General features: G+C 41.4%; 1 protein-coding gene across 1 annotated transcript; it reads right to left on the bottom strand.

The window, feature by feature from the left end:
• Positions 1 to 359: 359 nt before the first annotated feature.
• LOC113896399 (olfactory receptor-like protein OLF4) lies at positions 360 to 26,592 on the bottom strand. The gene is made up of 4 exons (XM_027548597.1): positions 26,476 to 26,592; positions 23,826 to 24,337; positions 11,114 to 11,125; positions 360 to 1,302 (listed from the first exon to the last, which is right to left on the bottom strand). The coding sequence occupies exons 1-4, from the start codon at positions 26,590 to 26,592 to the stop codon at positions 360 to 362; spliced, it is 1,584 nt and encodes a 527-aa protein (XP_027404398.1).
• Positions 26,593 to 27,322: the final 730 nt, after the last annotated feature.

The raw sequence follows: 27,322 nt of genomic DNA, 5'->3' as shown, positions 1-27,322 counted from the left end.
AAACATCAGAAAAAGCAGCTAAAGTGATAATACAAAGGAATGATGTACACAAACATGAAATCAATGGTCTGAAATTTTCCTTGTTATAAACACACAGATAGCGGTGAATGTTTTCAGTAGTTTTCCCCACATAGGAGCAATACAACTCATGACTATCCTTTATTAAAATAACTCTTGAATAAGAGGGAAATCACTAAGCTTAATCAAATGAGTTACATAAATTATATGAAAGAGGTGAGATCAAATAAATGGAAATTTCAAGAAATAAAGGACAAAGCAACATCTGCTTCCACAATCTGATCTCAAAAATTGCAATTTCTGCCTGTGAGGTTTTAAATCTTCCAGTCATGCTCCCTTCATCAGCTTAGGACAACTGGTGTTTTAATCATTGTCCTCCTAAAGAATGCTTTCAGAGCAGTCTTTATGTCCTTGTTCCTCAGACTGTAGATGAAGGGGTTCAGCATGGGTGTGACCACAGTGTACATCACCGAGGCCGTTGCACTTGAATGTGAGCTTTGGGTAGCAGCAGAGCTAAGGTATACTCCTAAGCACGTACAATAAAATAAAGAGACAACTGAGAGATGAGATGCACAAGTGGAAAATGCTTTATACTTCCCCTGAGCTGATGAGATTTCACATATGGTGGAAACTATCCTAGAGTAAGAGTAAAGGATACCAGCTAAGGGAGCACCTCCCAGCAGGACAGTAGCAAAATACATCACCATGTCATTAAGAAAAGTGTCAGAACAGGCAAGTTGGACCAACTGTTTCAGTTCACAGAAATAGTGAGGGATTATCACCTCTCTGCTGAAGGACAAACTCAACACCATTAAAGTTTGCAAGAAGAAATGTAGGACATTGATGACCCAGGAAACAAGAACCAGCAGTCCACAGAGCTGGGCACTCATGATGACCTTGTAGTACAGAGGGTGGCAGATGGCTACAAATCGGTCAAAAGCCATCACTGTTAGGAGGAAGTCATCCAACCCTAAAAAAAGTGTGAAAAAATACACCTGGGTGATGCAACCTTCATAGGTGATAACTTTGTTCTGGGTCTGGATGTTCCACAGCATCTTTGGGATGGTCGTGGAGGTGAAACAGATGTCTACAAAGGACAGGTTGGAGAGGAAGAAGTACATGGGGTTGTGCAGGTGGGAGTCTGAGCTGACGGCCAGGATGATGAGCAGGTTTCCAAACACAGTAATCAGGTACATGGAGAGGAAAAGCCCAAATATGATGGGCTGCAGGTCTGTTTCCTCTGAGAATCCCAGAAGAAGAAAACCTGAAACATGTGTTAGGTTCCTTGGTACCATGTGGTGGAGGTGACCTAAAGGAAAGGGGAAAATATCATGTCTAATTTTCACAAAAAAAGACATTGCTCACATCATTGAAAAACTATTATTTATATTTTGCCTAATTGTATTTAAATATATTTGCTTAACTAAGTTCTGCTTTGTTCATGGATTTGCTCCCCTTTAGGGAATTTCTGTGTCATCTGGAACTGACAAGGTTGTCCCACTTGCTGCTTCTTTCCCGGGATGTCATCTATTCCACATAAGAAATACTTTCATTCATTTGGGGATTATGAACTGAGTGATGATCATGTTCCAGGTGATGTCTTGGCAATGAGTATAGGGTTCTAAACAACAAAATCTCTAAGAATCCAGTCACAAAGTAAACATAAGTCTTATATGTGTGTGGGTATGTGTGTGCTCAGGGGCTTCTTTCCCACTCCATGCACTGTAGCCCTCCAGGCTCTTCTGTCCATGAGGTTTTCCAGGCAAGAACATTGGAGTGGGTTGCCATGTCTTCCTCAGGGATCTTCCCCACCCAAACATAGAACCCCGGTCTTCTGAGTTTCCTGCATTGCAGGCGGGTTCTTTACTGCTGAGCCACCAGAGAAGTCCATATATATGTGAATATATATGTGAATATATATTGAATATGTATATATATAGCTTATGTTAACTTTTGAATGTTGACTGTTGCTATGAAGAAACCTGAAAGGTTTTATGGAAAGAGCAGAGAAGGCATGCTGTTTTTTAGATTCAAGGATGAAAGAGTAGGAGCCATGAACATATCAGATGAAGTGTATGCTTGACAGGGAGGATAGCCAGTGCAAATGCACTGAGGAAAGTGCTTGTTTAAAGAGTTCAAGTTTAAGAGAAAAAAGGAAACCAATGTAGGGAGGGCATAGGGCAAGAGGGAATGAGGAGAGATGGTGTCAGAGGACACTGAGGAACAAGGTGACTTCCCTGGTGGTGCTGAAACTTCAAATCATAAGACTTTCATCCACTGCATGTAACTAGTACTTTATGAAATTACTGCAGGGATGTCCAATGTGTTTAAATGGATCACTTTTGTTGACCTTGCTGTGCCCAGCTGCTTCAGGCATGTCTGACTCTTTATGACCCCGAGGACTACACCCCGCCAGGCTCCTGTGCCCATGGGATTCTCCAGTCAAGAATACTGGAGTGGGTTCCCATGCCCTCCTTCAGGTGATCTTCCCAACCCAGGGATTGGCCCCAGGTCTCCTGAATGCAGGCAGATTCTTGGAGTCACCTTGGAATACATGAACTCAGTACAACTGCTGTGAGGACTTCTCATACTCCACCAGGCACCACACACACACACAGGCACACACACACATGCGTGCACACACACACACACATACACACAGGCACACACATGCGCACACGCACACACATGCGCACACACACACACAGGCACACACACACACACACAGTAGACACTGGCCATCTAAGCTATGTTACTTCTATGTTTTTCACCCCTCATCCCTAGCTACCTTGATTAAGTTAGAGTTTGATACAACTCCCATTGATAAGATCAGGTTATATAAAGTGATATCCAAAAATTCCAGTTTGTAAGTATTCTTGGTACCAATATACTTGGAATTTAATTTTGGTATGGCCATTTTACACTTGTATTAAAGATCATTAAGAAGTAGTTGAATGTGAACCTATGGTTGCCAGGGGGAAAGATGAGGGGAAGGGACAGTTAGAGAGTTTGGGATGGACATGAACACAGTGCTATATTTAAAGTGGATAACCAACAAGGTCCTGCTGCATAACACAGGGAACTCTGCTCCACGTTGTCTCAGTCTGGATGGAAGGGGAGTTTAGGGGAGAATGGATACATGTATAAGTATGGCTGAGTCCCTTTGCTGTTCATCTGAAACTATCACAACATTGTTAATTGGCTTTACTCCAATATAAAATAAAAAACTTGTTCAATGTATGTACATCTCTCTCTCTCTCTATATATATATATATAAATAAATAAATATATATATATATATATATATATATATATTTATCTTGTCTCAAAACTTGAATTTTAAAGTATATGTGTACATCAGGAGACAAAGAGGGATTGGGGAGGGGGTAGAAAGAGAGAGAGCAATGGACACAAGAGGGAATAAAGACCTAAAAAACTCAAATGTCTCCTGAGAGACTGTGGTAAAGAGGTTTCTTCGGTCCTGGTGACATTTCATGTGCTGTTTTTTTGTTTGTTTGTTTGTTTGTTTGTTTTAATTTATTTTTTCCTGGATATCCAGGAAAAATAATAACAAATCAAAAATATTTATTCAAATGATAAAATAGTGATATCTTTATGATTTGAAACATTTGAAGATTGGATAGCCCAACAGAAAGTGGGCAAAAGGACTGAGCCAACATTTCACAAATGGATATATAGAAAGCATAATGAAATATGGATTGAATATTGACCTTCTTTAATATCAGGCAGAAATACTTATTTTTCTGGGGTTGCTTAATACCTATTTGACTAATTGGTTTTATAGGTCTGACAGTAGACAAGGCAAGACTCTCCCTTTTCCCGAAGAGTGACATCATCTCTTTGTTATGCTTGGGTTTTGATCACTTTTCCCATAAGTCCTGTGGGCACACTCTAGTCCTACTTCTGCTTTTCATCCAACAACTAATGATCTGTATGGTCCATCCATATAAAACTTACCCACAGTGTAACAATTTTACTCTTATCACTGAGTACTGTTCTTTGTATTAGTCATCTGAGGACATTGAATTATATACACAAGTGTGTGACTAGATGTGCACTTGTACCAAAAGTAATTTAGAAAAATGAAAAGCTAGGAAGTAAAAATATGACAAAGAGAATGAAACCAGGTTAAATAGTATGATTCTGAAGCAAGTGTAATCAGAAAAATTAAATGAAGTATTGAAAATTAATTGAGCAGTAGATATAACAGTAATGATTCATGACATTGATATGAATTAATTACATTGACAGTGACCTACAAATAAGAATAATATGATATATTACATTCATAGAATGTTTTGGTATATAATCTCCCTTCCACTCACCCACCAATCTAACTAAAATATTCTTAAAATTTTTGGTCAAGAATATGCCCCAAAAGTCAATTGAAAAGCAATCATTTGTTTAAAAAAAGTATTTGAAAGTCTATTTACTATAGACAGAATGACATGTAATATATGGGTATAAAATAATAACAGGGAAATCAAAATGGTGACCACATACTCAAAGTTTTGCTCTAATCTAGTATATGACTTGAGAAACCAACACAGAATCTCTTTCATATCATTCTCCTGTGGAAAATATATTTGTCAGTTTGAGGCTGAGTGCTTCTGAACTAGGAGTCCTCTATAACTTCTCTGGCAGGAAATGTAAAGAAAATGTTACAACATTTTAAGGAAAAAATTGAAGATAGCAATAAATATTCAAAATACAGGTATTCTTTAATTCAGGGTTCCCCAGAGTTGGCACAATTGACATTCTAGACCAGATCATTATTTGAGGTGAGGGTCTGTCCTGTGCATTGTGGGATGTTTACAGCATCCCTGACATTTATCGAGCCCTCAATATGTCACAGTCATAAAAGACTCTGGACATTGTTAGATGTACCCTGGGGGACGAAGTCATCCACAGTTAGAGCCAGAATTTGAACTTCACTTTCTTATATTTTTGTAGTATTGATACACTAGAAATGCATAAAACATAATATAAATGATTGCTAGATTTGACCACACAAAATTTATATAGACTCACAATTCCTCTCAAATACATTTGTACCTAATAAAATAACTAAATGGCAAACAACCAGTTGGTGAGAAAAAAAAATCCCCACCATAAAAGTCATAAAAGAATGTCTTAAATTCATTCTGCATCACTCCAAAGCTAATACCCGATATATTTAGGACTTCCCAGGTGGCACTAGTAGTAAAGAACCTCCCTGCCAATGCAGCAAATGTGAGAGATGCAGATTCGATCCCTGGGTCGGGAAGATCCCTTGGAGGAGGAAATGGCAACCCACTCCAGTATTCTTGCCTGGAAAATCCCATGGACTGAGGAGCCTGGTGGTCTGAAATCCATAGGATTGCAAAGAGTTGAACAAAACTGAACCAACTTAGAAAGCACACATGCACAATATTTTTCACCCCAATTATTTAATAAAATATTGGGCATAAGTTCTACTTTTACTCAAACACTTTATGCCTCTCATCCCTCTTCTCTTTGGGCTTCCATTCCATTCCACTGAACACTGTCATTGAATTCAATGTCCACTTGTCTTTCTAGCATCATAAAATATATTGATATTTTAATCAACCAAGCAAACAGCCATAGTGGTCTCTGGACACTGAGTTAGGATGAGTTGTTTCTAATGTACATTTTTTGGATTTCTTTTTATCTGAACATTTTTAGCAGTATCTTTTGAGGTCTCAGACTCACCTGCATGGGACTATGAACAGAGGGCTCCTTATGGAAGTCTGAATCCCTTCTGGGTGGATGATAATGGAGACTGAAGCTCTGTCTTCAGCTGAGAGAGCAGGAAGGAGGGGGTAAAGCACTGCTTCTTTACTCAGACTTAGGACTCCAAATGCAACAGTTAGTCTACTCCACGCCCAGGCTGTACAAGCTCAGGGATGCAGCAGAGGAGACATTTACAATGCTTTACATGTGCTCATTAGGTACATTTCCCTCTTGATAAATGAACTACAGGCACATGAATTCCCTGTGGGACTTAGTCTGGACAAAAAGTTTTGTTTTGTTTTGTTTTGTTTTTCCTGTTCATTCTCTGTTCCCAGGAGACCAGGTTATAAGCCAGGCAAATTCAGTTTTTATTAATTCTTCTCCATTCCCTAATCCTACCAGAGTCTAAACTCCCAGCATCTTATCCCAACCCCAACTTTGAGATTTCTCCAATAAGTGAGACTGAGGTAACTGTCTTGAATCGTTATCTTTGCTGGTCAGTGCATTGACATTTTGTAAGGACACAGCCCATAATATTCTTATCAAAATTTTATTTCCCTTTTTATAAGAGGGACTACTTTGTTTATGTAATCCAAAACATTGGGCAGTGCCCTCTTTGGTTTCTCATGTATATGTGTGTGTGTGTGTGTGTGTGTGTGTGTGTGTTTGTGTGTTTGTGCTCAGTCGCTCAGTGTGTGTGCTCTTTGAGAACCCACAAACTGTAACTCACCGGGCTTCTCTGACCATGGAATTTTCCAGGCAAGAATATTGGAGTGGGTTGCCATTCCCTAGTCTAAGTGATCTTCCAACCCAGGGATCAAATTCATGTCTCTTGTGTCTGCTGCATTGGCAGGCAGATTCTTCACCATTGCACCACCTGGGAAGCTCAGTTAAAACCATTAAGAATTCCATATTTATATCTGAAGTAAATAGTTGTAATTTATCCCCTCATTATAAAATATTTTAACCCATCTTATCACATTGTATGGATTGTCTGTCTAAATTTAGAGAAGCTTATTCTGTGAAGTATCAATAGCATGCTCAAAATTCTCCAAGCCAGGCTTCAGCAATATGTGAACTGTGAACGTCCTGATGTTCAAGCTGGTTTTAGAAAAGGCAGAGGAACCAGAGATCAAATTGTCAGCATCTGCTGGATCATGGAAAAAGCAAGAGAGTTCCAGAAAAGCATCTATTTCTGCTTTATTGACTATGCTAAAGCCTTTGACTGTGTGGATCACAATAAACTGTGGAAAATTCTTCAAGAGATGGGAATACCAGACCACCTGATCTGCCTCTTGAGAAATTTGTATGCAGGTCAGGAAGCAACAGTTAGAACTGGACATGGAACAACAGACTGGTTCCAAATAGTAAAAGGAGTTCGTCAAGGCTGTATATTGTCACCCTGTTTATTTAACTTATATGCAGAGTACATCATGAGAAACGCTGGACTGGAAGAAGCACAAGCTGGAATCAAGATTGCTGGGAGAAATATCAATAACCTCAGGTATGCAGATGACACCACCCTTATGGCAGAAAGTGAAGAGGAGCTAAAAATCCTCTTGATGAAAGTGAAAGTGGAGAGTGAAAAAGTTGGCTTAAAGCTCAACATTCAGAAAATGAAGATCTTGGCATCCGGTCCCATCACTTCATGGGAAATAGATGGGGAAACAGTGAAAACAGTGTCAGACTTTATTTTTCTGGGCTCCAAAATCACTGCAGATGGTGACTGCAGCCATGAAATTAAAAGACACTTACTCCTCGGAAGAAAAGTTTTACCAACCTAAATAGCATATTCAAAAGCAGAGACATTACTTTGCCAACAAAGGTCCATCTTGTCAAGGCTATGGTTTTTCCTGTGGTCATGTATAGATGTGAGCCTTGGACTGTGAAGAAGGCTGAGCATGGAAGAATTGATGCTTTTGAACTGTGGTGTTGGAGAAGACTCTTGAGAGTCCCTTGGACTCCAAGGAGATCCAACCAGTCCATTGTGAAGGAGATCAGCCCTGGGATTTCTTTGGATGGAATGATGCTAAAGCTGAAAGTCCAGTACTTTGGCCACCTCATGCGAAGAGTTGACTCATTGGAAAAGACTCTGATGCTGGGAGGGATTGGGGGCAAGAGGAGAAGGGGACGACAGAGGATGAGATGGCTGGATGGCATCACTGACTCGATGGACGTGAGTCTCAGTGAACTCCGGGAGTTGGTGATGGACAGGGAGGCCTGGCGTGCTGCGATTCATGGGGTCACAAAGAGTCAGACACGACTGAGCGACTGAATTGAACTGAACTGAACTGAAGTTTCTTCATGGCAGATTCTTTGAACTCAAATTGTAGTTTCTTCATGGCAGATACTTTGAGTTCATATGGTAAAGAATCTGCCTGCAATGTGGGAGACTTTGGTTTGATCCCTGAGTTGGGAAGATCCCCTGGAGCAGGGAATAGTATTCTTGACTAGAGAATTCCATGGACAGTGGAGCCTGGTGGGCTACAGTCCATGGGGTCACAAAGAGTCAGCCATGACTGAGCAACTAACACCAGAATGCAATATCCTGTGCTTTGAGGCTTTGTTTCTGGGGAATTATTTTCTTTCTGTGGTAGCGTTACTTTACTTCTTTCTAGTGTGTGATGAGTTGTTCCTGTACTGGAGCATTTGAAGTAGGGAACTTGTTGTTCAGTCCCTAAGTCATGTCCAGCTGTTTGCAACCACATGAACTGCAGCATTCCAGGCTTCCCCATCCTTAGCTGTCTCCCAGAGTTTGCTCCAACTCATGTCTATGGAGTCAGTGATGCCATCCGATCATCTCATCTTCTTTCATTCCCTTCACCTCTTGCCCTCAATCTTTCCCAGCATCACTATCTTTCACATGGAGTTGGGAAAGACTGACTTCACATCACATGGTAAGTACTGGAGCTTCAGCTTCGGTACCAGTCCTTCCAATGAATATTCCGGACAGATTTTCTTTAGGATGAACTGGTTGGATCTCCTTGCAGTCCAAGGGACTCTCAAGAGTTTTCTCCAGCACCACAATTCAAAAGCATCTATTCTTTCATGCTTAATCTTCTTTATTATGGTCCATCTCTCATATCTGTACATCAGATCAGATCAGATCAGATCAGTTGCTCAGTCATGTCCGACTCTTTGCGACTCCATAAATCGCAGTACACCAGGCCTCCCTGAGCATCACCAACTCCCGGAGTTCACCCAGACTCATGTCCATCGAGTCAGTGATGCCATCCAGCCATCTCATCCTCTGTCGTCCCCTTCTCCTCCTGCCCCCAATCCCTCCCAGCATCAGAGTCTTTTCCAATGAGTCAACTCTTCGCATGAGGTGGCCAAAGTACTGGACTTTCAGCTTTAGCATCATTCCTTCCAAAGAAATCCCAGGGCTGATCTCCTTCACAATGGACTGGTTGGATCTCCTTGCAGCCCAAGGGACTTTCAAGAGTCTTCTCCAACACCACAGTTCAAAAGCATCAGTTCTTCGGCTCTCAGCCTTCTTCACAGTCCAACTCTCACATCCATACACGACCACAGGAAAAACCATAGCCTTGACTAGATGAACCTTTGTTGGCCAAGTAATGTCTCTGCTTTTGAATATGCTATCTAGGTTGGTCATAACTTTCCTTCCAAGGAGTAAGAGTCTTTTAATTTCATGGCTGCAGTCACCATCTGTAGTGATTTTGGAGCCCAGAAAAATAAAGTCTGACACTGTTTCCACTGTTTCCCCATCTATTTCCCATGAAGTGGTGGGACGGAATGCCATACATAACTACTGCAAAAATGATAGCTTTGGCTATATGGACCTTTGTTGGCAAAGTGATGTCTCTTCTTTCTAATACACTGTCTAGGTTTGTCATAGCTTTTCTTCCAAGGAGCAAGGGTCTTTTAATTTCATTGCTGCACTCAATATCCACAATGATTTTGGAGTCCAAGAAAATAAATTATGTCATTGTTTCTACTTTTCCCACATTTATTAGCCATGAAGTTGAGAGGGTAACAGGTAGGAAGGCTAGATGCCCCCAAGTGAAGGAAATAAACTGCAAGTGGCAGATTTTTTCCCCCTTCTCTATACAAAATTAAAAGGAGGTTTCTTTTTTTAAATTTAAATTTATTTATTTTAATTGGAGGCTAATTACTTTACAATATTGTATTGGTTTTGCCATACATCTTTGTTGTTATGATGACACCTGGTTCCCCCTAAACTTAACTTTTCTCAAACCTTTAGCTAACCAATGAATTTTTCTTATGGAAATGTTTTTCTTAAGCTATGTTAATGAACTATGTATTTGCCTTGGAATCTGCCTTTCTTCTAAAAGGTTCAGCCTAAGACTCAAACCTTGAACAGAAAATGGCCCAACAAACCAGTATGTCTTACTCATGGAAATGTTCTCCTAATCTATGCTCATGAAGCTATTTATTTAATTGGAAATCCACCTTTCTTTAAGATTCATGTCAATTGTTTTATGGTGGGGATAATTCACCTTGTGCCAATGTTATCTTAAAATGCATGCTATAGGAGAGGGGCCTGGCGGAACTCTTTCAGTTTTGAGGTGATTCTTTATTTGACTAGCAACTTGTTAACAGATATATAACTACTACTACTACTACTACTACTACTACTAAGTCGCTTCAGTCGTGTCCGACTCTGTGTGACCCCATGGACTGCAGCCTATCAGGCTTCTCCGTCCATGGGATTCTCCAGACAAGAACACTGGAGTGGGTTTCCATTTCCTTCTCCAATGCATGAAAGTGGAAAGTGAAAGTGAAGTCGCTCAGTCATGTCCAACTCCCAGCAACCCCATGGACTGCAGCCTACCAGGCTCCTCCATCCATAGGATTTTCTGGGCAACAGTACTGGAGTGGGGTGCCACTGCCTTCTCCCAGGTATATAACTCCTTGCTAAAAAAATAGCAAGAGGGGCAGTCTTTCTGTCCCTTTCTGATATCTATATCAGAAACTTCCTCTGTCTCTTTAATATTTTAATAAAACTTTATTACATGAAAGCTTTGAGTGATCAAGCCTCGTCTTTAGCCCCGGATCAAAATCTTCTCCTCTGGAGGTCACAAATCCCGGTGTAGCTCATGGCTCGCAGCCAGGCCTTTCAAAGTGATGGGACTGGATGCCATGATCTTAGTTTTTTGAATGTTGAGTTTTAAGTCAGCTTTTTCACTCTCCTCTTTCATCCTAATCAAGAAATTCTTTAGTTCCTCTTCACTTTCTTCCATTAGAGTGGCATCATCTGCATATCTGAGGTCGTTGATAACACCAATACAGTATACTAACACATATATATGGAATTTAGAAAGATGGTGACAATAAACCCTGCAATCTTGATTCCAGCTTGGGATTCATCCTGCCCAGCATTTCATGTAATGTACTTTGCATATAAATAAGCACAGTGACAATGTAGAGCCTTAAAGTACTCCTGTCCCAATTTTGAACGAGTCAGTTGTTCCATGTAATATTCTCACTGTTGCTTCTTGACCTGCATATAGGTTTCTCAGGAGACAGGTATGGTTGTCTGATTTTCTCATCTCTGAGAATTGTCCAGTTTATTGTGATCTACACAGTCAAAGGCTTTATCATAGTCAATGAAACAGAAGAAGATACTTTTCTAGAATTCCTTTGATTTTTCTATGATTCAGCAGTTGTTGGCAACCTGATCTCTGGTTCCTCTGCCTTTTCTAAATCCAGCTTTTACCTTTCCCTGGTTCAGAATCAGTTAAAAGCAGATGAATGGATAAGAAAGCTGTGGTACATATACACAATGGAGTATTACTCAGCCATTAAAAAGAATACACTTGAATCAGTTCTAATGAGGTGGATGAAACTGGAGCCTATTATACAGAGTGAAGTAAGCCAGAAAGAAAAACACCAATACAGTATACTAACGCATATATATGGAATTTAGAAAGACGGTAACAATAACCCTGTATACGAGACAGCAAAAGAGACACTGATGTATAGAACAGTCTTTTGGACTCTGTGGGAGAGGGAGAGGGTGGGATGATTTGGGAGAATGGCATTGAAATACATATAATATCATATATGGAATGAGTCACCAGTCCAGGTTCAATGCATGATACTGGATGCTTGGGGCTGGTGCACTGGGATGACCCAGAGGGATGGTATGGGGAGGGAGGAGGGAGGAGGGTTCAGGATGGGGAACACATGTATACCTGTGGCAGATTCATTTCGATATTTGGCAAAACCAATACAATATTGTAAAGTTTAAAAATAAAATTAAATTAAAAAAAAAATAAACAAAAGAAGGTCAACCATAAAAATTTGAGGTTTTACTTTCATTGTCCAGTAGGTGACAGTATAGCAATTACAAATTTCTTCTGCCTGAACTGCCTTTGTTTTTTGTTCTGCTCGTTCCACCTTCCATCGCCTCTATCAGAGGTGTCATCCTGAGACTTAGTTATTGTTTCTGGTGTCTCTTAGACTGTTGTTACCTTGCTGCTGACAGTGTGGCTGGCTTGTTGCCTGGTACTCTGGGTGGGTAGATTTTCTGATGCACCTGGGAACTCCTGGGACATATGATGTCATAAGGTTAGAGTGATGGTAGGTGGTGGAGCTGGGGTTATAAGGGTGCTATGGCATGTTCGTGGTGGCTCAGATGGTAAAAAATGCATCTGCAGTGCAGGAGACTCAGGTTTGATCCCTAGGTAGGGAAGAACCCCTGGAGAAGGAAGTGGCTACTCACTCCAGTATTCTTGTCTGGAGAATTCCATGGAAAGAGGAGCCTGGTGGCTATAGTCTATCTTGTCATAAAGAGTCAAACAGACTGAAGTGACTTAGCATGCACACACATGACATGTTCAGTGTGGTAAGATTCAACAACCTCAGTCACTGTAGGTGTGGAACTAGGAGGAAGAGTCATGGAACCCTAGGTGACTATGGGGACAGGATCCCATGCCTCATGGCCACCTGTACTGACACACCTAATTAGAGATGACATAGGAAGCTCCCTACAGTGCATGAAATCCATGCACAAAATACTGAAATTAATTTCTTTATGGTAAAATATAAATGATAGCATTTCAACAATGCAGTAATGCCAATTTGTGTGAAAATTAGTCATGTTATTTTCCCCTTTTCTCATAGTCTACACCACCACATGGCACCAAGGAACCTAACAGCAGTTTCTTAATTTCTTCTTATGGGATTTTCAGAGGAATCAGAACTGCAGACCCTCTTATTTGTTATTTTTCTCTCCATGCACCTGATCAGTGTGTTTGGAAACCTACTCATTATCATTGCTGTCCAGTCAGACCTCTTCCTCTCCAACCTGTCCTTTGTAGACATCTGTTTCACCTCCACCACCATCCCAAAGATGCTGTGGAGCATCCAGAGACAGAGCAAAGTTATCATCTATGAAGGCTGTGCATCCACGTTCATTTTTTCTTACTTTTTTGCTGGACTGGATATCTTTCTCCTGACAGTGATGGCTTTTAATCGATATGCGGTCATCTGTCACCCCTGCACTACATGGTCATCATGAACCCCCGGCTCTGTGGACTGCTGGTGCTGGTGTCCTGGGTCATCAATGTCCTGCATTCCTTGTTAGAAAACTTAATGGTGTTGTGACTAACCTTCTGTAACGTCTTAGAAATCTCACACTTTTTCTGTGAACTCAGTCAGATGATCCAACTTGCCAGTTCTGCCACCTTTATCAATAATGTGGTGATGTAATCTGTAGCTCTGTTTCTGGCTGATGGTTCCTTCATGTGTATCCTTTACTCTTATTCTAAGGAAGTTTCCTTCATACACAGAATCTCATCAGGTCAGGGGAACAATAAAGCATTTTTACCTGTGCATCTCATCTCTCAGTTGTCTCCTTATTTTATTGTACAGGCTTAAGATGTATCTTAGCTCTGCTGCTACTCACAGCTCAAACTCAAGTGCAACAGCCTCAGTGATGTACATTGTGGTCACACTTATGCTGAACCCTTTCATCTACAGCCTGAGAAATAAAAACTTAAAGAGGGGTCTAAACATGTTCTTTGGAAAGGTAAGTATAAAGGGTCCAGTTGTCCTAGGGCTTAAGGAGTACCTGTGATAGCAAAGCTCAAATTCTTAGCCAAATGTTGCCAATGTTTTGTCAGACTGTGAAGATAGAACGTATCTCTTCTATTTTTCTTGGAATTTATATTTTAATTTTAACCTCTTTATATAATTTAGATAACTCACTCTTTTTTTTTAACTTAAATTTACTCTCTTAAGTTTTGTTATATCTATGAGTGCCAAGTTGTTGGTTTTTTTTTTCCTTCTAATTTCCCTTTGTGTGTTAATCACACAGTCGTGACTGACTCTGAGGCTCCCTAGACTGTAGCCCATCATGCTCCTCTGTCCATGGGATTCTCCCAGCAAGAACACTGGGGTCAGTTGCTATTTCCTTCTCCAGGGGATCTTCCTGACCCAGGGATCAAACCTGCATTGTCAGACAGATTCTTTACCACAGGGAAAGCCAACCTGAGGAAGTATACTAATAAGTTTTTCTGCCTTGTTATGTAATTATTATAAAGGAAATGCCCAAACATTCTGTTTCTTTACTTCTGAAGGCCATGCAGAAAAGGGATGCTGTGAGAAAAGAAATGAAAACTGCAAAAATACTTGTATAGTCCAAAGAATACATTGAAGGGTAAGGGGTCTATGTATATGTGTGCATTCAGTTCAGTTCAGTTCAGTTCAGTCGCTCAGTTGTGTCTGACTCTTTGGGACCCCATGAATTGCAGCACGCCAGGCCTCCCTGTCCATCGCCAACTCCCGGAGTTCACTCAGACACATCCATCGAGTCAGTGATGCCATCCAGCCATCTCATCCTCTGTTGTCCCCTTTTCCTCCTGCCCCCAATCCCTCCCAGCATCAGAGTCTTTTCCAATTATCTGTATATATTTTATTTTAAAAAGCACACTCACACACAAACATGTACACACACACAGACCCATATATATTCCCATTTATTATATTGAGAATAACCTTTACAGAAAATGGAGAGTAATAAAATGAAAATAATGAATATCTTTATTAATATGGACTTTAAGTAATGTAGAAATCTAGATAATAACATTTGAAATAGAATATGAAGATTGGGATACATGTCTCTTTCAATTCTGGTTTCTTCATTGTGTATGCCCAGCAGGATGCTTGGAGCTGGTGCACTGGGATGACCCAGAGGGATGGTATGGGGAGGGAGGTGGGAGAGGGGTTCAGGATTGGGAACACGTGTACACCCGTGGCAGATTCGTGTTGATATATGGCAAAACCAATACAATATTGTAAAGTAAAAAAAAAAAAAAAAAGAATATGAGACCTTATCTTTGATGTGAATTACTTTTCCTGTCTTAACCTCTCAAAATAAAACTGCATTTACATTTATGTATCCAGTGTGTGCACACAGGAGAAGGCAATGGCACCCCACTCCAGTACTTTTGCCTGGAAAATCCCATGGACAGAGCGGCCTGGTGGGCTGCCGTCTATGGGGTCGCACAGAGTCGGACAGGACTGAGCGACTTCACTTTCACTTTTCACTTTCATGCACTGGAGAAGGAAATGGCAACCCACTCCAGTGTTCTTGCCTGGAGAATCCCAGGGATGGGGGAGCCTGGTGGGCTGCCGTCTATGGTGTTGCATGGAGTCGCACACGACTGAGCGACTTCACTTTCACTTTTCACTTTCATGCACTGGAGAAGGAAATGGCAACCCACTCCAGTGTTCTTGCCTGGAGAATCCCAGGGACGGGGGAGCCTGGTGGGCTGCCGTCTATGGTGTCGCATGGAGTCGCACACGACTGAGTGACTTCACTTTCACTTTTCACTTTCATGCACTGGAGAAGGAAATGGCAACCCACTCCAATGTTCTTGCCTAGAGAATCCCAGGGGCAGGGGAGCCTGGTGGGCTGCCTTCTATGGGGTCACACAGTGTCGGACACAACTGAAGTGACTTAGCAGCAGCAGCAACCAGTGTGTGCACACCGGCTTAGTCATGTCCTACTCTTTGTGACCCCAAGGACTGTAGCCTGCCAGGCTTCTCTGTCCATGAAATTCTCCAGGCAAGAGTATTGGAATGGGTTGCCATTTTCTCTTCTAGGGGATCTTTCCAACCCAGAGATTGAACCCAAGTCTCCTGTGTCTTCTGCATTGACAGGTGGATTCTTTACCACTGTGCCACCTGGGAAGCCCATCAATGAACCAGGTGCTTGGAGTGGATAAGTCCCAATATGGGGGCTGCATTCCTGGTGCCTCTGAAAATTCCAGAAGTCATTCTGAAATTCGGGTAACTTCTGGTTCCATGTGGTACAAGTGACTGCCAATAAAGTGTTTTAAAGATTAATATTCACACAAGCTCATGTTCAGTTCAGTTCAGTTCAGTTGCTCAGTCGTGTCTGACTCTTTGCGACCCCATGAATTGCAGCACGCCAGGCCTCCCTGTCCATCACCAATTCCCGGAGTTCACCCAGACTCACGTCCATCGAGTCAGTGATGCCATCCAGCCATCTCATCCTCTGTCGTCCCCTTCTCCTACTGCCCCCAATCTTCCCAGCATCAGAGTCTTTTCCAATGAGTCAACTCTTCGCATGAGGTGGCCAAAGTACTGGACTTTCAGCTTTAGCATCATTCCTTCCAAAGAAATCCCAGGGCTGATCTCCTTCACAATGGACTGGTTGGATCTCCTTGGAGTCCAAGGGACTCTCAAGAGTCTTCTCCAACACCACAGTTCAAAAGCATCAATTCTTTGGCTCTCAGCCTTCTTCACAATCCAACTCTCACATCCATACATGACCACAGGAAAAACCATAGCCTTGACTAGATGAACCTTTGTTGGCAAAGTAATGTCTCTGCTTTTGAATATGCTATCTAGGTTGCTCATAACTTTCCTTCCAAGGAGTAAGCATCTTTTAATTTCATGGCTGCAGTCACCATCTGCAGTGATTTTGAAGCCCAGAAAAATAAAGTCTGACACTGTTTCCACTGTTTCCCCATCTATTTCCCATGAAGTGATGGGACCAGATGCCATATTCTTCGTTTTCTGAATGTTGAGCTTTAAGCCAACTTTTTCACTCTCCACTTTCACTTTCATCAAGAGGCTTTTGAGTTCCTCTTCACTTTCTGCCATAAGGGTGGTGTCATCTGCATATCTGAGGTTATTGATATTTCTCTCAGCAATCTTGATTCCAGTTTGTGTTTCTTCCAGTCCAGCGTTTCTCATGATGTACTCTGCATATAAGTCAAAATAAACAGTGACAATATACAGCCTTGACATACTCCTTTTCCTATTTGGAACCAGTCTGTTGTTCCATGTCCAGTTCTAACTGTTGCTTCCTGACCTGCATAAAGATTTCTCAAAAGGCAGGTCAGGTGGTCTGGTATTTCCATCTCTTTCAGAATTTTCCACAGTTTATTGTGATCCACACAGTCAAAGGCTTTGGCATAGTCAATAAAGCAGAAATAGATGTTTGTCTGGAACTCTTCTGCTTTTTCCATGATCCAGTGGATGTTTGCAATTTGGTCTCTGGTTCCTCTGCCTTTTCTAAAGCCAGCTTGAACATCAGGAAGTTCACAGTTCATGTATTGCTGAAGCCTGGCTTGGAGAATTTTGAGCATTACTTTACTAGCGTGTGAGATGAGTGCAATTGTGTGGTAGTTTGAGCATTCTTTGGCATTGCCTTTCTTTGGGATTGGAATGAAAACTGACCTTTTCCAGTCACTGTCATATAATTTTAAAGCAGAGAAGTTTATTTTTTTAATATAAATTTATTTCAATTGGAGGCTAATTACTTTACAATATTGTATTGGTTTTGCCATATATCAACTTGAATCTGCCATGGGTGTACACGGTTCCCCATCCTACACCCCCTCTCCCACCTCCCTCCCCATACCATCCCTCTGGGTCATCCCAGTGCACCAGCCCCAAGCATCCTGTATCATGCATCAAACCTGGACTGGCAATTCATTTCATATATGATATTATACATGTTTCAATGACATTCTCCCAAATCATCCCACCCTCTCCCTCTCCCACAGAGTCCAAAAGACTGTTCTATACATCTGTGTCTCTTTTGCTGTCTCATATACAGGGTTGTCATTACCATCTTTCTAAATTCCATATATATGCATTAGTACACTGTATTGGTGTTTTTCTTTCTGGCTTTCTTCACTCTGTATAATAGGCTCCAGTTTCATCCACCTCATTAGAACTAATTCAAATATATTCTTTTTAATGGCTGTAATACTCCATTGTGTATATGTACCACATAACCTTCTTATCCATTCATCTGCTGATGGACGTCTAGTTTACTTCCATGTTCTGGCTATTATAAACAGTGAAAGCAGAGAAGTTTCATTTTAATATTTTCTTTATGAATCAGTGCCAAATGGCAACCCACTCCAGTATCTTGCCTGGAGAATCCCAGGGACAGAGGAGCCTGGTGGGCTGCCATCTATGGGGTCGCACAGAGTCGGACACGACTGAAGCAACTTAGCAGCAGCAGCCCCTTTAGGATATTCTATTTCCATTTCTTGCCAGGAATTCCTTTACTAGTCTCAGGATCTTTTTCAAGCATAATTTATACCATTTTTATTAAAAATATCTTTCATTTAATTGAGGAATATATATTGAGTATCAGATATTTTTCAGGCACTACCCAGGCAAGGAGTATTGGATACCGAGGAAAAAACATCTATACAATCCAGTAACAGAGAAAGAATACAAACAAATAAAATAATGATATAATAGGTCAGATGGTGACAAGTGTGATGAAGAAAACAGAAGCAGGTATAAAAGAAAGAGTGAAGAGCAGCCACTATTTTTTATTGGGTGTTCTGGCAGGACTGCAGTCAAGATTATGTTTCAAAAGAGACTTTAAGGAAGAGACAGCAGTGGGAATGAACTCATCTGGGGAAGTGTATGACTGGCAGAGGGCATGGCCCCTGCAAAAGTCCTGAGGAAGGTGCCTGTTTCAATCAGTCAAGTATAGGAAAGGAAGGCAGTGTCTGGTAGGGGAATGAGAAAGATGGAGGGTGATGAGAGATGATGTCAGAGAATGTTGAGCAACAAGGTGACCTCCCTGATGAAGTAATTTCAAGTCACAGGTGTCCCTCCTCCACACCATGTACCTTTACACCTTATTAATCTGGTTGCAAAGACATCCCATGAATTGTTACCATGTTGGTTGAGTTCTGGTCTCTGTATTATTAAGGGTCATCTTGAAAATATAAGCCCAGTTACTTCTGCACAGAAAAGAAACAGTCATTGTTTTCCTTGTTTGATTTTTTCTGTGTTTTGTTTTCAAGCAGTTTATTAAATTTCTTTAAGAGGATTATTATATATATTTAGTTAGACAGTTTACAGAGCTCTATTTCTTTAGGGGCATTCATAGGAGCTGTATTAGTTTTCTTGCAGTCTGTGTGTGTTCAGTCATGTCTGACTTTTTGCAACCCCATAAACTGTCGCATGCCAGGCTCCTCTGCCCATGGAATTTTCCAGGCAGGAATATTGGAGTGGTTTCCCATTTCCTACCCAGTGGTCTTTTGGATACAGGCATGAACCCATGTCTCCTGTGTTTCTTGACTTGGCAGGTAGATTCTTTACCACAGCGCCACCTGGGAAGTCCTCTAAGTGGTTTCTTATTTTCCTTGAGTACTTGTGATCCTCACAGCCTTGCATCAGTGTGCATTTAAAGAAGTTGGTATCTCTTCCTGTCTTGGCATAGAAAGTCCTTCACCAGACAGTCTGTCATGGGCCAGATGATTATGTCTTTTGGTCAGCTTCCTTCTGGAGTCCTAAAATGGGCAGGTCTTATGTCTGGGCAGGTGATTGATAAGGTCTGATGCTTGGGGCCCTGGGGATAGACCTTGACTTTGGGTTTGGAGAGGTTGATGAGGCATCAGGGAACACTGGAATGGGCCTGGCAGTTGGGCTGCAAGAGCTGGCCTCATGCTGGGGTAGACTGAAAGCTCTGGTTAAACAGGAGTCATGCTGACTTGGTGCTTAGATGAGCTTGGAGCCTAAGGTCTCAACAATCATATGGTATCCTATTCTCAGGACCGGCCTACAGCTTGGGTCAATGCAGGATGTCCTCAGGTGTGGGGGCATGGAACATTGTTCTACTGGAGCCTCAGGCTGGGGAAGTCTGCCTGGAGCCTGAGGCTGCAGGGGGTGGCCTGGTGTATGGGTTACAATGAGGTCAGACAAACACTTCAGCTTCTTTCTGTCATGGTGAGGGTGTCTGTCTAAAATGCTTTGTTGCCCACTTGTGGAAAAGTTGTAATGAGGATAACAGAAAAATGTCTTTACTAATTTTTTCTCTTATTAATGTACTATAATCAACAGCCTAGAATCCTGACACTTACAAAGGTACTGTTGTATACAGACAGTTATTCAAATTGATGTTTCTAGTGGTGGAAGAGGAGACGGCGATGGCACCCCCTCCAGTACTCTTGCCTGGAAAGTCCCACAGGCAGAGGAGACTGGTAGGCTGCAGTCCATGGGGTCACGAAGAGTCGGACATGACTAAGCGACTTCACTTTCACCTTCACTTTCCTGCATCAGAGAAGGAAATGGCAACCCACTCCAGTGTTCTTGCCTGGAGAATCCCAGGGACAGGGGAGCCTGGTGAGCTGCCGTCTATGGGGTCGCACAGAGTCGGACATGACTGAAGTGACTTAGCAGCAGCAGCAGTGTTGGAAGAATGCTAGAAATCCTTATATACCTCATATCGAGAAAGGCATGGCAACCCACTCCAGTATTCTTGCCTGGAGAATCCCATGGACAGAAGAGATTAGTGGGCTACAGTCCATGGAGCTACAAAGAGTCAGACATGACTGAATGACTAGCACACACACACACACACACACACACACACACACACACCATCATATACCATTTTACTGACATTCAGTTCAGTTCAGTCGCTCAGTCGTGTCCAACTCTTTGCCACCCCAAGAATCGTAGCAAACCAGGCCTCCCTGTCCATCACCAACTCCCAGAGTTCACTCAGACTCACATCCATCGAGTCAGTGATGCCATCCAGCCATCTCATCCTCTGTTGTCCCCTCCCCGTCCTGCCCCCCAATCCCTCCCAGCATCAGAGTCTTTTCCAATGAGTCAACTCTTCACATGAGGTGACTCAGAGAAAGTATTTCTCGTGCATCTATCACCTGTACTTTTAAAATATATGTTGCTTAATGTATATCATTATATTCTAATAGGGTTTCCCAGGTGGCACTAGTGGTAAAAAGATCCAGTGCTAATTCAGAAGCTTCAGGAGATGTGAGTTCGATCCTTAGGTTGGGAAGATACCCTGGAGGAGGACACGGCCACCCACTCCAGTATTCTTGCCAGGATAATCCCATGGACAGAGGAGCCTGACGGGGTCACAATGAGTTGGACACAACTGAGCATACAGCATGATACTCTAATAAATTAGTTAACAGGAAAAAATTAAATTTGAGGTATTAATTAAAAATTAATAAGTCAGATAATATTTAGAGTGAAGTATGGAATATAGGTCTTCTAACTGGGAAGAAAGCAAAGTGCTATATATGGATATAGGAATTGTGACATTAGGTAAAGGGATTCACATTTCAGAAACTCATTTTTTCTGTAAATGGGTAAACTGGATATAGACAAGGAATGAGCTGACCATAAATATGTTCAAGACAAAAGAACACAAGAAACACAGTTTCATGGATGAGCCTTAGAAACACAATGAAGAGACTTCTAGCTGAATAAAGACTCATCAAGTGGCAAACAGGGCTCAGGACCACTCCCTATCATACTGTCTCATTCAATAATAAAGTCATTATGACAAGTTATTTTATTTTATGTTGGCTTGTTATGCTGCAATAACTGATACAATAACCCAAAGGCACAGAACTGAAGGCAATGAAAATAATCTACCTTATCTTATTTTTGACATTTATTCTGATATTTGAAGATAGCATTTCTGATTGTATCATTATTTATGATACAAATCTCTGCCTGCAATTCCTGGGTCTAGAAGAGCCACTGGAGAAGGGATATTCTACCCACTCCAGTATTCCTGGGCTTCCCTTGTGGCTCAGCTGGTGAAGAATTTCCCTGCAATGCGGGAGACCTGGATCCAATCTCTGGGTCGGGAAGATCCCCTGGAGAAGGGAAAGGCTACCTACTCCAGTATTCTGGCCTAGAGAATTCCATGGACTGTATGGTCCATGGGGTCGCAAAGGGTTGGACACGACTGAGAGACTTTCACTTTCACAAGTAACAGTAGTAAAAAATGACTACACTGATATCCTTTCCAGCTACCTAGGAGAACTTGGAAGGACATGCAGGTTGGTGCAGAAACTCGGCTGACCCTGAATCACATGACTAAGAAGATTCACATTGTCTTGGGAATCATTTATGATAATAAAGATTGAAGAAATGTCCCTGTATAGGAGATATATAATAGATGATTGTGGTTATTCCCTGTCCCTCTAGTGTTCATAATGAAATTTAGAAAAGGATGAGTTATTTTACTTAGAGCAATAGAAAGAATCATGTTTGTATGCATCACTGGAAGATTTCAAGAAAAACAACAACAATGTAATTCAATTCAACAACAAAGTAATTCAATGAAAAACCTTAAAACATACCTCCCAAAAGGTCACACCAAAGAATAAACCCCCCTTAAACAAGTGATATATATCTTACTTCAAAAAGTAAGTGTATATTTTGAAAAATAAATATTATGCAGAGTGATACAAAGTATAAGTTAAAGCTTGCTTCATCATATTCAAGGTCATATGAATCCAATGGTTTATTCAAATATTCGTTTTCATGGAGACATCACTAGGAAACATGTATTTGGTAGACAAAGTTAGGGGCTAGTGTTGGCACTGCGCATACAGGGTGTATAAGAAAAATAATACTCACTCCAGTATTTTTGCTGGGTATTAATTAATTGAAATAAATGAAAGAAAACAAATGATTAGCTAAACCCACTATATGTTGCTGCTGCTAAGTCACTACAGTCGTGTCTGACTCTGTGCAACGCCATAGACGGCAGCCCACCAGGCTCCTACGTCCCTGGGATTCTCCAGGCAAGAACACTGGAGCACTATATGTTAAATCTATATAATTATGAAAAACAACTGTTATTGATACACAAGCAGTTGTGCTTATATGGTGAGAAATGGTGGTCTCAGATTTTCCTCTCCTATAAACTTATATAAATGACCTTGTTTTCTCAAATGTGTTCTTCTTTACCCCCATAGGTTTAGTACAGCCTATAGTTATGCTTTTAGGAAAACTAATGGAAGATTACATAGGATTAAATATGACATTTGAGAAAAAAATACTGAGAAATGCATATTGTCCCACGAGACAAATGAGATTCTTCAAATATTTAATATTCGAGGTTGGGAATAAATTTGGAAGACAAAAAAAGGGGAAAGTGTTCAATATCAGAGAGAGAATAAAGCAAAATAATGGTAGTTAAAGTTTTTTAGATAAATGGAAGCCAAAGAAATAAAAATTCCAGAAATAAATAGAGCAAGTTCTAGTTTCAAAATGTGATTCAAATAATCACAATTTATGGCTTTGAAGTTGTGAATTAACAGCAGTTCTTCAACATCAAGTCAATTATCTCTTTTATAGTTTCCTTTGTAAATAATATTTTTAGAGCTCCTTTTATGTCATTATTCCTGAGACTGTAGATGAAAGGGTTCAGCATGAGTGTGACCACGGTGTACATCACCAAGGTGATTACACTTGACTGTGAGCTGTGGGTATCAGCAGAAGCAATGAACACTCCTAGGACTGAAGAGTAAAATAAGGAGACAACTGAGAGGTGAGATGCACAGGTGGAAAATGCTTTATACTTCCCCTGAGCTGATGGGATTCCACATACAGAGGAGACTATCTGAGAGTAAGAGTAAAGAATACACATGGAGGAACCAACAACGATCAGCACTCCTGCAAAATACATCACCATGTCACAGATGGAGGTGTCAGAACAGGCAAGTAGGACAACCTGACTGGTTTCACAGAAAAAGTGAGGGATTTCATTGTTTGTACAGAAGGACAGCTGCATCACCATTAAGCTCTGTAGCAAGGAATACAGGAAACTCATAATAAAAGATGACAGAACCAGGAGACCACAGAGCCGGGGTTTCATGATGACCATGTAGTGCAGAGGGTGACAGATGGCCACATACCGGTCATAGGCCATCACAGTCAGGAGGAAGTCATCCAGTCCCCCAAACAGTAAGAAAAAATACATCTGGATGATGCAGCCTTCATAGGTTATGACTTTGCTGTGAGTCTGGATGTTCCACAGCATCTTTGGGATGGTGGTGGTGGTGAAGCAGATGTCTGCAAAGGACAAGTTGGAGAGGAAGAAATACATGGGGGTATGCAGGTGGGAGTCTGAGCTGACAGCCAAGATGACGAGCAGGTTTCCAAACACAGTGATCAGGTACATGGAGAGGAAAAGCCCGAATATGAGAGGCTGCAGTTCTGGTTCATTTGATAATCCCAGAAGAAGAAATCCTGAAACCTGTGTGCTATTACTGGTTCCATAAGGTAGATATAATGACTAGAAAAGAAAAAAATAATATGACTAATTTTCATACAAATGGGCATTACTAGCTAGGTGAAATACTACAATTATATATATATATATATATATATATATATATATATAGAGAGAGAGAGAGAGAGAGAGAGAGAGAGAGAGATCTATATCTAGATTTATGTAGAGACAGAGAGACAGTAACTCACTCCAGTATTCTTGCCTGAAAAATCCCATGGACAGAAGAGTCTGGTGGGCTGCAGTCCAAAGGGTTTCAGAAGAATCAGATACAATTGAGCAACTAAGCGCACTCACACTCACACACACACACACACATAGAGTTTGAATCTCATCCCTTTAAAGGATTCTTCGTGGCTTCTTGTCTCAGCTTTGTCCTACAAAAGTCCTACAATGTAATCATGAATGAGGAAAGAATATTAGCAAATACATTTCATGCCAGGTGGTGGCAGCTGCTATGAAGTGTTCACCCAGATGGTTACGAATTTTGCCTGCAATGCAGGAGACCTGGGTTCAATCCCTGGCTTGGGAAGCTCCCGTGGAGAAGGGAATGGCTACCCACTCCAGTATTCTTGCCTGGAGAAGCCCATGGACAGAGAAGCCTGGCAGGCTACAGTCCATTGGGTAGCAAAAAATTGGACATGATGGAGTGACTAACATTTTTACTTTCATAAGAGAGAGGGCTGTTATTTTTTATTGGGAATTCAGGAATCCTATAAACAAAATGATATTTAAAAAGATACTTCAGGGAGGACACAGCTGGTGACAAGAGGTTATCAGGATGGCATGTGTGTCCTTAAGGGAAAAGAACCTGTGAAAAAATCTGAGGGTCTTTTTTTCCCCAGATATACAAGTTTCAAACTTAAGCCATTGTTTGGGGGAATGTAAGAAGGAGGTTCCCTTGGACTGCAAGGAGATCCAACCAGTCCATTCTAAAGGAGATCAGCCCTGGGTGTTCTTTGGATGGAATGATGCTGAAGCTGAAACTCCAGTACTTTGGCCACCTCATGCGAAGAGTTGACTCATTGGAAAAGACTCTGATGCTGGGAAGATTGGGGGCAGTAGGAGAAGGGGACGACAGAGGATGAGATGGCTGGATGGCATCACTGACTCGATGGACGTGAGTTTGAGTGAACTCCGGGAGTTGGTGATGATGGACAGGGAGGCCTGGCGTGCTGCGATTCATGGGGTCTCAAAGAGTCAGACACAACTGAGCAACTGAACTGAAGAAGGAGGTGATGAAGGGTTGTATTAGAGGCTGCTGAAGAATAAAGTGGCTTCCCTGATATTGTTAAAACTTCAAGACACGGGGAGTCTCTTGCCCATGTGTTCTTTGCACTCTGTGTATCCCCTGGATACACAGATTAACTAATAAAGCAGAAAAAATATGTAAATGATAAAAGAGATATGACTATGATATCAAGTCACTTTATCAATTCAACATCCCATTATAAAAATAAGCAATGGGAATAAATCCACAATTTAAAAAAGGAAATGCATAATATACAATAGTGGGAGATTTTTAAGGTGAAATGGTAAAAGAAACTTCTAAACTATATTAATAACAAATTTTAAAATTAAAAACTTGGCACTGCATCTTGGATCTACCACATATTAGCTGTTTGAATTTCAAGAGGCAACTGAACCATTCAAAAAGTTTACATCTTTTCCCAAATAGTGGGAATAGGAGTATTTATCCTCCTGAAAGTGTTAGTCACTCAGTCGTGTCTGACTCTTTGTAACCCCATGGACTGTAGCTTGCCAGGCTCCTCTGTTCATGGAATTCTCCAGGCAAGTATATGGAATGGGTTGTCGTTCCCTTCTCCAGGGGATCTTCCCAACCCAGGGACTGAACCCAGTTATCTCACATCGCAGGCAGATTCTTTCCCATATGAGCCATGAGGGAAGCCCCTATTCTCCTAAGGAGATGGTTGACAATCTATGTAAAAAGATTAGCATGAACACTGGGCTTGGGTCCCTTGTGTTATATAGCAGCTCCCCATTACCTCTCTTGACAGTTTATATAGATCAATGCTAGCAAACTCTGGGCTCTGGGTTTGCTCTCAGGTGATCTCAGGTACACATGCATGGATTTGATCTTCTTGGACCCTTTCCTGCAGTAACTCCTGGACTTGCCAACTCACCTGGTTGGGAACTCTGAGAGGAAGATCACTGCGAGAAGGTCCAAACTCCTCCTGGATGGTTAATAGTGGAAACTGAAGCTCTGGCCCCACAAAAGACAGTGTAAAAGAGGCTTGCATGAGTCTCCCAGCCAAATGTAGGACTCTAACAGCAATAACCACGTTCCATCCACTGCAAGGTTGTACAGACTGAGGGATGCAGCAGAGGAGATATTTACAGCTACCCCTGTCTACTAATCAGCATGTTTCCCTCTTTCTACTCCAACCTTTAGGCCCATGATTTCCCTGTGGGACACTGGTCTGAACAGGGAAGGAAATGTCCTGGAGATTCTGTGTTCCCAAGAGACCAGGTTAGAGTCAAGAGAATCAACTTCTAATTATCGTTGTTCTTCCTCATGCAGTTTGCTGACTTCTTCAGTCTAACCTTTGAAAAATGCCTCATCCCAAACCTGATTTTCTCCAAGTTTAGGAATAGATCACATTCCTTCCTGGAGTAGATCCCTTGACTCTTCAAATATTGACTTGTAGTAGAGACACAACCCCTGATGTCTAGAAAAAGTTGCTCTTCTCCTCCTCAGCAAGGACAAGGAGGAGCACTGTACAGCTTAGCTTGGTGCCACATAGTCCAAAATCACTAGGAATTTCTTAATTATATCACAAGTTGAGTTCTGATTTAATCCCTCATATTGAAATGTTTGTTCATTGTAATGAATATATTTATATTCTTTTCCTACGATAGTCTGAATGCAAAATAGGGAAATAAATAGATTCTTCCCTCTAGCTTCCAGAGGAAATCAAGCCCTGCAAACATGTTGCTTTTAGTCCAGAGAAACCCATATCATGCTTCCGA

Source organism: Bos indicus x Bos taurus, chromosome 7 (genome assembly GCF_003369695.1).
Source record: "Bos indicus x Bos taurus breed Angus x Brahman F1 hybrid chromosome 7, Bos_hybrid_MaternalHap_v2.0, whole genome shotgun sequence".
Lineage (NCBI taxonomy): Eukaryota > Metazoa > Chordata > Mammalia > Artiodactyla > Bovidae > Bos > Bos indicus x Bos taurus.
This window is presented reverse-complemented; position numbering and strand designations above follow the sequence as displayed.

What these genes read in the sequence shown, in the direction of transcription:
- LOC113896399 (XM_027548597.1), bottom strand. Translation starts at nt 26,592, where the DNA reads ATGCAAGCCTCTTTTACACTGTCTTTTGTGGGGCCAGAGCTTCAGTTT. An exon ending in CTCTCAGAGTTCCCAACCAG is followed by an intron (nt 24,338 to 26,475) that starts GTGAGTTGGCAA and finishes TTTCTTTTCTAG; the next exon opens with TCATTATATCTACCTTATGG.